At 35.5% G+C, this 12,261-nt stretch overlaps 1 protein-coding gene across 3 annotated transcripts in view; it reads left to right on the top strand.

Annotated features, from left to right (window-relative positions):
- Nucleotides 1-12,261, top strand: part of LOC119828675 (serine/threonine-protein phosphatase 2A 56 kDa regulatory subunit gamma isoform-like) — a 38,438-nt gene that overhangs the window by 18,880 nt on the left and 7,297 nt on the right. For 2 of the 3 annotated variants that reach the window (XM_038350913.1, XM_038350912.1), the window contains 4 exons: nt 4,458-4,657; nt 6,745-6,948; nt 10,792-10,922; nt 11,815-11,932. In XM_038350913.1, the coding sequence (XP_038206841.1) occupies nt 4,458-4,657; nt 6,745-6,948; nt 10,792-10,922; nt 11,815-11,932 (653 nt within the window). Of the gene's footprint in view, nt 1-1,607; nt 2,084-4,457; nt 4,658-6,744; nt 6,949-10,791; nt 10,923-11,814; nt 11,933-12,261 lie in introns of those variants that run through there. The other variant, XM_038350911.1, reaches the window with a different exon arrangement.

Genomic DNA, 12,261 nt, shown 5'->3' with positions numbered 1-12,261 from the left:
ATTAAGTAAAAAAGTTTGCCATAAATATACAGTTTTAACTTCTACCAGCCAAGAGGTTTACTTTCCACATTTGACATCATCTTACCCAAAACATCATCAGCCCATTATGGCTTGCTATGAGGGTTCAATCCTTCACCGCCACCGTAAATCAATCGTAAGCCAAGGTTTACTTAATTTTACGACTGTGGAAAAGTTGCAACATTGTTAATCCTAAGACTTATTATGTACAAAGTAAGTGCTGTTTCGGAAGATTTGAACACGTATAACATAATTTTATTTATCTTCTTTTACGTTACACCACGTTATTTACTTTCTTTTCGAGTTTTATTTAAAACTTATTTTAACACTTCAAAACAATTAAAACCGTATAAAGTAAAGTTCAGAAATATGTATAATTATAAAGTTTGCAGTGTTTATATTTAAAATTTAAATTAAAATCAAATATTTTAGAATAATTATTTAAAACAAATAATTTCACACAATTAAAATAATGCGTCCATAAACTTTCCAGCCCTTTTGTCGCCCTTCACCTGCGATTTTTAGAGATCCGTGATGAAAAAACTACTTCTTTTTATTTTTATGTTCAATAATATAAAATTCTCGTGTCACAGTTTTCGTTGCCATACTCCTCCGAAACGGCTTGACCGATTTTGATGAAATTTTTTGTGCTTATCCGGTATCTATGAGAATCGGCCAACATCTATTTTTCATACCCCTAAATGACAAGAGTAAGGCAGAATAGCGTTTGCCGGGTGCAGCTAGTGTTCAATATAAATCCTTCGTTTTTTTGACGTCGGTTCAAAATGGTCCTTTGCTTATTTGGTTTATTTCAACGTATTATTAAACAGTAATTGAAAAGAATTTACATGAAGAAGCATTCAACAATACATTTGAGTAAATATACGTTTTGCCAATAAGTTAAAGTACGGAGCACTGATTTTAACACACAACTTTCCCTTGCCGAAGTTTTACATTATGACTCAACAAATTGAATTGAAAATCGATCGCTAGTTTGATGAGGGGGGCACATAAACCGTCTGATACAGGAACATCTACCCTCAACATCAGTCGAAATGCCCTATACATCCTAAAACTTTCACCCCACGTTTTTCTTGCATAGTTTTTGGGGTGGAAAAAGTATCGTCGCCGTGATTATAGTCGGAAAACTTTCGCAGCTATTATTGACAACGGTGATAAAAGGAATTTGTTATTTGACTCGCCGTCTACAAACACTATTAGATATAATGAAGGTGCAAATTTTCTATTGTTCACCTACATTATATCTTATAGTCTAAGAAATTCTAATAAGATTAGTACTTATTTTCAACTTTACATTATTTTTGACATGTAACAAGTATAACCTACTTCGAAATCGTTTATATATAATCATCATAATTATACCGGATTATATGCTTATGAGAAGCTTTCACAAAATTGTCTTCATTAATTTCCGTATCGCCTAGATTGAATTTCGGAATAGAATTATGTCATAGATCCTTGCGCGATATGAATGATAAGAAGTAGACGGTACAGAAGCGTACCATAATGATTGCGGTGTGAGGGGCGTGGTGCGCGCGCAGCGGCGCGGCGCGGCGGCGGCGAGCGGAGCACGGCGCGGCAGTCCGGCCGCCCCCGCAACTCGCCCCGGTCCGGCGACGCCGGCACCCGTTCGGATGCCGCTGCCGGCCGCCGCTTGCGATGGTCCACGCCGGGCCAACTGTCCGCGCGCCCTCCCGCGCTATGTTCGCCGCCACTGACGCGAAACCGCGCCGTGCAGTCTCGCCACTCGGTATACCCAAATCCCCCTCGTTTCATTCTGGCTTGGACCTGGTCGCCAGCCAGACCAAGCGCTCGGAGAGCGTGACGGACGTTGCTCGTGCGTTCCGCTTCGCCCTTTTCGGTATGGAGGGCCAGGCGCCCAAGGCGCCCTCGCCGCCTGACGCGCGGTCGCCGCCACCCCCAATACCTGTTACCACTACGCCTCCTACTACTACCGCCCCTACGGTCGTGTCACCGGAGCGACCGCTACCTGCTGCAAATGGAGATAAAGAGAGCTTAATGGTGCAGCTATCGCTGCTTAAAGGTGCGTCTTCAATATAATTACGATAATAACTCAATTGTGTTTATGCTCGAACAGTTCTGTTGCCTTACAATCCGGATTAATTATGGCCGTCCGTACTTTTGAATTATTGACATCGGTGTGTTGGTAAAGCAGTTCAATGTGAAAATTGTCCATTACTAAACACCGCCCACGCCTTAACGCAACCTTGAATTATGTACGGCGAGAGTCCCTAAGCACTTAACGTCTAGTAATGTCGCTACAAACAAGCAAATGGCGTAAAGGCCGCAGAAATATATCGACCCGGTGGCGACCGGCAACCGCTGCGTCTATTATATTTCTGTTGTACAAATTGGAATATATAATAAACGACTATCTCAATTAATCGTTAAACATTGGGAACAAGCACGCTCGCTTGATCAGCCTCAGGTTTATTTCACGCTATACATAAGTATCTAATAGGATAAAGAGAGGTGGTGAATGTTTTTATATGGTCGACCTTATCAAAACATTTTTAAAGTTAAAGTTTTTTAAAAAGAAAACCACCGGGTTCCCAGCAACAATTTGTACATTTGTGCAAACAACACAACATATATAATCGCATCTATTCCAGATAAATCTATAAAATTTCCACGTTATTGATTCTTCAAATCTCATTGTTAGGTTAGATGTCGATTAAAACGTAAAAGTAGAAAACCAATGTTGCTATTTGTTGAATAGTAATTATATTTTTCTTATATATATATATCCATACACAAGATACATCATTTACGATCAAACTTTCTGTATTATCCTGAATTAAACAATTCTTTCAAACAGACTCGAAAGCCTAAATGCTCGCGGGGGGCTCGAGCGCCTGCTGCGCGAACATTAATAGCCTGTCACGCTTATGGCTGGATAAAACATAATGAAAATGTTCACATTGCCATTGTGTTTTAAAAGGGCTGGCCTTTTAAAACAATATGCCACTGAATATTATCATTTTTTGCTGTAATCGTACAATTTCACCGGCATATATATGATACTATTTGAATCTTATTAAGTTCGACGCATTTTATTATTGTGCTTATTGACTTTAATCACGGCACAGGGTAATAGAACTATATCAGCTATCTATATATTCTATCTCTAAGTCAAATTTAATATTTGTTAGTTAATGATACACAATTTACAAAATGCAATAAACTAAGTAGTATATTTTACTATAATTTGCTTAAAATTAAACCACTTGGTATTTTCTTGTGTTTGATTTTACGCGATTAGGTATTATACATATAGAAATTAAAAACTTTTTCACGGGTTTTAAACGCGATTTATTCACTATATTATTAACCCGACGTTTCGAACACTTTACAGCGAGCGTGGTCACGGGGAGACTGGTCTCAGTAATATAATGAATTAATCGCGTTTCAAATCCGTTAAAAAGTTTTTAATTTTTAAACCACTTGGTTTAATTTTAAGAAATATACTACTTAATTTATTGCACTTTGTAAATTGTATATCATTTCCTGATATAATGTGGGAATAACGTCTACTACTACTATCCAAAACTAGATTGTTTCGTATTATCTACAGCATAAACTGACCTTTATTAATTCTTCGAACGCCATCTGGCCCCCTAATATCTGTCCCTCTAATTGTTGCTAATTAAATAAGACCGCCTGTACGTGCCTTGACTTGCCTATGTGCTTATTCGTTTGCAGCTTTTATTGAAGAAACAATGTGAATTAGGCATATTGTTTATATGGAGTTGCAGGGGCATATAGGGAAAGTATTTTTCTTGTTACTTTCTGTTTGAAATATCTTTAAAGCAAAACATATTGTACCCTACCTATTGTTTATATAAGGTCATTAATGATATATATGTAAAAAATGTACTTGTGAAATTGAAAAAAAAAAATATATATATAAAATACTGCGAAAGTTCACGATACAATGTTGATAACTGTCTCTGCAGGGGGGCGTTTTTATATGGCATGGAAAGCGAAAACAACAATATATTTCACGCAAATAGCTATTTTTATAGTCGATCTATAAGCAAAAATAAAGCCTGACTGTAAATACAATGCTTAAACGATTTGTTCCTCAATCCTCATCTCAGGTTGTCGGATCTGTTCTTAGGGAAAGAGTTGTAGGCAGAAAAAAAAACAAAAATGAGATGATATGATTTTAAAGCATAACAATTTCCTGAAATACTAGATAGAAAAGACTATTTAATTCTGTATCTAGTACGTATCTACACATATAGGATTTAAAAAAATTGAAATTTTATCATTCACGATAATAATATATTTTATTTCCGATTGTGTTTCAGTCTAAAGTTGACACATTCATTCACCACCTAATTACGTATTTACATATATTCGGACGATTTATTCACATTCCGCTCTCTCACCAGACACACCAGCCGCGGAGCGCGAACAGCTATTCGTGCAGAAGCTGCGGCAATGCTGCCTCCTCTTCGACTTCGCGGAGGAGCCGCTGTCGGACCTCAAGTGGAAGGAGGTGAAGCGGGCCGCGCTGCTGGAAATGGTCGAGTATGTGACGACACAGCGCGGCGTCATCACCGAAGCTATATACCCCGAGGCAGTTAGCATGGTGAGTGTTCAATAATAGATTTGAGGATAGGTACGTTGAGTCTTAAGCCTTAAGGTTCAGTTTCGATTGGGTGGTCAAAAAAAAGGCTTGTATTTTATAAAGGGTTTGGAATAATGTTTTTAATTATTTAGCACTTGCTGCTGATGTTTCTTATTCGAATGGGAGTGCGGGGATCACTATTTTATTATCTATTTATTTATTTATTTTTACAATTTTATTGTCATACTATTCCGCTTATTTTGGAACTGGCTGTTCGCCTCAGCTTCGTCCGTGGTACATTTCCGGGGTAAAAAGTATCCTATAGCACTCGGAAATAATGTAGCTTTCGTTTGGTGAAAGAAATTTCAAAATCGGACTAGTACTATCGGAGCCTTTAGGGTACAAACAAACAAAAAACTTTCCCTCTTTATTATATTAGTATAGATATGCATATTAACTTTGACGCTCAAATAACTCAGAGTAATTAATTTATTTCATCTGAATTTTCTAATAGTAGCGGTAATTAACGTCTCATCTCAATTAAGAAATGTACAGTAATAGGCCAATATGTTATCTTATCTCATTTGGATTCAAGAAAAGTCAAATAAGTCATATCAGAGTCAACAAGGACCAATTTTTTCAAATCCTATGAAAATGTGCTATATAGTATATACAATTTACTACTATAAAACTGTAATTTTTGCTCTCAAATACGTAGAGACAACGAGGCATAAATTGCTACTTGCAATGTCACAGGGGTTGCCTTTGAGCTGTTATTATTGTTATACACTATGGATATAAGACGGTCGATGTTCAAAGTTAATTGAATGTACCTCTATATATATAAGGCTCCTTCAATAACTCTGCTATTATGTAGAAATATTGTCTTCAGTAGAGTACAACAAAATATTTATGAATAGACTATTAAATGCAGATATTAATATTGGATATTTTCACAAATCCAATTGCTGTGTGTCTTGGCAAGAGTACAACTCGTGATTCCACGATTTTACGATGAGGCACGATAAAACATCCAAAAATAATCACTTTCTATGAGTTCCTTATAACATTAAAGCCAGCGTGTGTTATGCAAAATATGTATTTATTGTCTTTAACATTATAAGTGTTATGTGATACTTATTCAACAAGTAATTAAACTTCACAGTGTTTCAATGCCTGTGCTAGTTGCTTACATCGCTTTCTTGCTTCGAGTAAATAACTACAATTGTATTATATCATACCTCCGTACAATTATTGAACTCAACCCGTTTTCGTCGGTTGGTTTTAGAAACGCTCGAGTGAACTAGAACAAATTGTCGCATTGCGATTAAATACACATTAACCTTCAACAGTGCCTTCAAAAAAGCGTAAACGAAGTACAAGAGCTTGTGAATGTCTTTGTAATCGCATTTCCCATCTAAACACTTGTATATATTTGCCATAACCTAAGACATTTTGAAATTACTTTCCTACATAAACATCGCGTGAAATCCGTTTTTGTCAAATCTTACACGAACCGATAAGATTTTCAGTAGCTTTATTTGTGTTATTCTACAGATGTTTTCTCAAATATAGAATGGCATCAACATTAAATATAAACAGACTCGACATTGGCTTTGACCTAAAAGTAACACATGTATTGAACCAATGCTAGGAATACGTAGCGCGGCTTAGCAAGGTGACACTTGCGGTTAGCTAGGGGATATTATGAAATTACACTTTTCTCATCCAACTGTGTTTTGCTAATGTCATGCTGATATTATGATAACCTTGGTGAAGCAACAACTAGGTAGAAGGTTTGCTCAATAGTAAATTCTGAAAGATATATTGAAAGTTTTGATGATTCATTCGTTTAGTTACACGTTTTAATGACTTTTTATAAGTATACTTATTTTAATGTTAGTAAACTTAGTGAATTTTTTTGGATCGGAACATTTTGAATCTATCCTTATCATATTTGCCAAACATAAATATGGCAAATAGATTTCAACTCCTTATCTATCACATTATTACACCTATAAAAGGTTATGTTAATTGAATCACTTGTAAGTTTTAGTGCCGGAAAGCGCAACTAGTTTCCAATAAAACATGCCGAATCTTGTCCACAGTTCGCGATAAATCTATTCCGTACATTGCCACCGTCATCAAACCCCAACGGTGCAGAGTTCGACCCAGAGGAGGACGAGCCCACGCTGGAGGCCGCCTGGCCGCACCTGCAGCTTGTGTACGAGCTGTTCCTGCGGCTTTTGGAGTCGCCAGACTTCCAGCCGAATATTGCTAAGAAGTATATTGATCAGAAGTTTGTTCTTCAGGTAAGACGTCTGTTGCGTGCCAACATTATTTAGGAATTCTTCTTTTTTTAATAGATTTAGAATAACAGACTTATTATATTAGTGTTTATTAAAAAAAAAAAACAAATTTAACATAATAAGTCTGTTAACCCAATTGGCTCCAAATGTTGTTGTTGGAAATATTGCGAAAAAGGAACTGGAGTAATATACGTAGTTGTAGAATGCCATAATGTTTTTATGGAATTTCCTCATGTGTCTATTTTTTGTTGCTTTGTTTTTTGTGACAATTTTCCGAACTTGTGTATTTATAGATTACCTACGGTTCAAGATACTTAAAGAAATCTTTTTAATAGAAACAAATAAATACATTACCTACCGGCTAACTTATTAAGAGATTATCTAGATAGTTCGAATATAAGGGGCATATTAATGATCAGGAAAAACAATGCTTGTCAATTTTATCGAGCGATTATGTAGCGTGGCCGCGCTAATTTTTCCTCGTATTTAAATACCTTTTGCGCGTAACAGACATTGAATCTTAAATGTATGAGTAAATAAAGTTTGTTTTACAATGATTATATTCTGAATGAATACATTTGAGCGTTAAATTACATTAACACTGAAATACTACATAAGTCAAGTTTACGCCATTGTTTTCATACAATACAAATATGAAATTGCTCAAGTCATCTATATGGGACATTTTATTTTCTTCTGTATTAAATCCGACATAATTAGCTTAAATAGATGGCGTTGTTATGCTTTTGATATTATCGGATTCATTATAAGTACCTATTATCGCACGTATTACTGTAAAAACTCATTACTTTCTTTAAATTCTCCTGTCCACCAAAACGACACATAAACAATATAAATGCATGCCTATTTTGTATATATGTTATCTTTATTCTCAGGTGCATAAAATGTGGCATAGATAACAAAGCATTTTTGTCGTTTTGTTCAGGTACCTACTCGTTATTATAATAAGCGACTTCTTATAATAATAGCGTATATTTTGACCTAAATACTTAATGAACTCTCTCAAGTCGCGTAAAAAATGTCTTACAAAAAGCTCTTTGAATAGTTATATTAGTTATAATACGTTCTCATTTTTAGTTTCAAATTAAATGTGTTTGTTTTTTATATTTATAAATTAGTCTCACAGTACTAATATAATTAACTGCCGCCGAGCCTTTGCAAGAAAAGTTAAACAAAAATATATGAACCGACGTGTTTAACTCAAGCTATAAATACGTATCGTAGCTTTAATTAACAGTGATACTTGAAATATTTCAAGCTTTCATAAGCCAATTAACGATTCAACCACATAGCCGGGCGGTCGATAAATCGATATTCGGCTGAGATTCGATTAGCGTCCATCGTCCTTGACCGAATCGAATGATTGTGCGCGTGTCTGTTCAACGATTTATGCATTTGTGATACGAGTATCTTCCCTATATTACCTTTGTATTATATACTCAATTGCAATATGTACGTATAACATTGAGTTAGACTCAACTACAGTAAAACTTGGTTAAGTGGGACCTGGATAAGTGAGAAACCTCCGTAACTGGAACTCATGCTGAGGTCCCAACACTTTGGCACTGAATTACCTCTGTTAGTGGGACGAGGTAAACCTCTATATCTGGGATTTGTTCTTTTGATTTATCATCATAGTTACCTCTATAATTGAGACAGCGAGTAAATTTTATATGCATAAACCTCTGTAACTGAGATAACATTGTTTGTTTACTCATTCTTATTCTACCCACAAATTCCACACGTAATTCCAAGTACGTAAGTACAAATTTTGACCTTCAATTAGCTTCAGTTTTAGTTTCACTTTACTATCATACAAATGTTTATTTGAAAAATGTCAAAACGAAAGCTACAATCGTTATCATTACGTGAAAAACTGAAGTTAATATCCGTTTATGAAAGTGGGAAGATACGCGAAAAGACCTCTATTAATGGAACCCTCTGTAAATGAGACAGATATTTATTTATACCTGTATATCTGAGACACTGGGTAAGTGGAATACCTCTATGAGTGAAACGACATTGCAGGTCCCTTGATGTCTCACTTAACCAGGTTTCACTGTATCAATATTTAGATATTAGTAGTATCAATAGTTAGACTATCAACAAAATATGGTTTGATGTGAATATCGCTTCAATCATAAATAACAATCACATAATAACAATCATTCTATCTATTAAAAAAAACCCCGTCAAAATCGGTTGCGCAGCTTTAAAGATTTAATCATACATAGGGACAGTAAAAGTGAGTTTGTTTTATACTATATAGTGACGTTGCAAATGAAGGGGCATTTTTCATTTTTTTTTTCATACAACGTGGACTTAGTTGCGGACGTAAACCAGTGCTACATAATATATAACATTATATAGTAGCACACTCAAAACTGCGGTTGAATCTCCAAGACATTTTCAAATACTAATGAGTTCTTTTTAAGTTTCAAGTTTGAATACTAACGTGTCTTTAGAAGTCAATCCGTGATGAAACAGGTGTTCAGTGTTTTAAGGAAATACTTATACATCATATGTCGGAATCTTCTCGAATTCTGAATGAAGCCTTGTAATGATTATTTGTTATTCAATCACACGGCGCCTCTTGTCTTTTAGATGTCTAGGGGTCGATTTTGCGAGTTGTAAATACTACAATATGTCAGAAGGGTTATATTGTACTGCCCAAAAGAGAATATTATTGTCTTAATCTTTTAGATGTTCATGTAAGTTCCATGGAAATCTTTATTATTCCATACTCTCCTAATATCTGAGCAAGTTTAGATTTATGAGTATCGTTACTATCAGTATACCATCTCGGGAATTTCTATGAATATATACATGTCATTATAAGTGATGGGTCTTTTTATGTTATCCGCTATCCGTTATCCGTACGGTTGTTCATTTATTTACTATTGAATTGTAGGTATTAAAAAAGGTGTGTTCTGCGTACGTATGTGTGTGTTGTATGTATTTATCGTTCCTGACTCTACAATGTGTGTGTGTGTTTGTGTGTATGTCCTATTTTTGGTATTTGTTATTAATAAAGATACTCTTTATTCATCATCATTGGAACAACTGATGGTAACATCGAACGTCCTATATACAAGCGTATCCCTATACATAGCATATAATACTAGCTAACCCGGCGAACGCAGTTTTGCCTTATTCTTATTATTAAGGAATTAATAATAAAAATAGGTGTTGGCCGATTCTCAGACCTACTCGATATGAACACATAATTTCATGAGAATCGGTCCAGCCGTTTCCGACGCGTATGGTAACTAACATTGTTTTATATGTACGGAGATAAAGATAACATACATAAAAAACTGTCGGTTATGGGCATTAAAGAAAATGAATAGAGTGCTCATCACTCAAGACACACCTAGAATGCGCCACAAACTTAGAGGGACTTTGGTTATCTTATCAATATTCTAGTTTACTTTAAACCGTTAAAATAAGAAAGTTGTGTTGTGGATACAGCAACATATTCCATAATAAGTAGATTACATACTAAGTTGGAGGTTCATATTATAACGTTTTAAGTAGGTATTTATTGTAATGAATAATGTTATTCCTTCAAACTAGTAAAGCTTGTACACAATCGACACTTAAATGTACAACACAACAGTCGAGTAAATGTAATTTTCGTCTACTGGACTTTCTTTGATACGTTTGTCTTGTTAGCGATATGAGAACCGCTGTAATACCAATTCGATTCCGTATAAATTAAAGTACATATGAAAATATATATAAGAGCATGTGTTTGTATAGTGGATTATGGAATACAATAATGTAAAAATCACAACTAACTAAACATAATCTCGTCGTCAACAGTTGTTGGAGCTATTCGACACGGAAGACCCGCGCGAGCGCGATTTCCTCAAGACAACACTGCACAGGATATATGGAAAATTTCTAGTGTTACGCGCTTACATAAGGAAACAAATTAATAACGTATTCTATAGGTGAGTGGACGTTTACGTATCGGCTGTTACTTGTGAATAATGCGCCGCCGTTTCTTTGTTGATCTTGTCTATGAGTATTTTTAGGTTCGTTTTATTCAAGCATTAAAATTGTTTTAAATCTTAATGCTAGTTGAAATATTGGCAATAAATATGCTTATTCTCTATAGTGAAATTGTGGGTTCGAATATTGTTTCTGACTAGATGTTACTTTTTATGAATACGATTGTAAGATGTGTAGTTAGAACACTTGAAGGGACCAAGAAAACGTCTGCTGAATACAAGGTATATCCTATCTGTTACATTGAATCGATATATGAAACTCTGCTTTCCCATGTCACAAAAGAAGTCAAAGTCTAAAGGCTACTGCTGCTTCTTATGATATATTGGAGTAAAAATCATAGCAATGTTGTTAATATAACACTTACCTATATATGACCAGTCATACACCATTATGACAATCTGTGACAGTCGTCATTACCACGTTCCGTGAGTCGGTCCGCTAATGACATGTTTTATGAGAGTCTAGATATCGATCTAGCGGCGTAAAAACTAGCCGCTGCAGGTTTTTCAAACACATGTTTGTCACGTAAACTATTGATCGGCGGGCAATGGAAGTTTCTTTGAGAGTCTGTTTAATAATTGAAAAAATGTACTGTTTTTTTTTTTTTTTTTTTGATTTTTCAAGATCGTTTTTGGCTGCCTCATTGAGGAGTAGCTTTGGTGAAATGTACATATAAATGAAAATGGATCACAGAAATGTTTGTTCGTGTGCAACTTCCAATCGACTGCACCGATTTAGATAAATCTTTAAAATGTCCGTGCGTTAATATTTGAAGAATATTCATTTATATTTTAATATCATACCTATAATATAATTTATCATCATTTTCAGGTTTATATACGAAACAGAGCATCACAACGGTATCGCGGAGCTGCTCGAAATCCTGGGCTCCATCATCAACGGGTTCGCGCTGCCGCTCAAGGAGGAACACAAACAGTTCTTACTCAGGGTAATTGATTCAACTAATGCTATAGATGTTACAAATAATACGCTTGAACAAATTTGGATAGAGTTTGGCCCGTGGATGTTGAGTTCGTAATTGTAACAGGGAAAAGTCACTGTTGTATCAATTATAATAATAATGTAAGTGCAATAGTTTTAGATAATCGTTGAAAGAAAAGGTGGTTTTATTTATGAACAAACTAGACGCTCGTCCCGGCTCCGTCCGGATATGAAGATTCCTGTTTTATCCCAAGGGAGCATCTAATAATAATAATAATAAGCCCGCAGGGCACCTTGTGGCGAGGTGACGGGGAGTAGCGCCCCCGCGGTCCTTAG

The sequence above is a fragment of the Zerene cesonia genome, chromosome 8 (genome assembly GCF_012273895.1).
Source record: "Zerene cesonia ecotype Mississippi chromosome 8, Zerene_cesonia_1.1, whole genome shotgun sequence".
Classification (NCBI taxonomy): domain Eukaryota; kingdom Metazoa; phylum Arthropoda; class Insecta; order Lepidoptera; family Pieridae; genus Zerene; species Zerene cesonia.
This window is presented reverse-complemented; position numbering and strand designations above follow the sequence as displayed.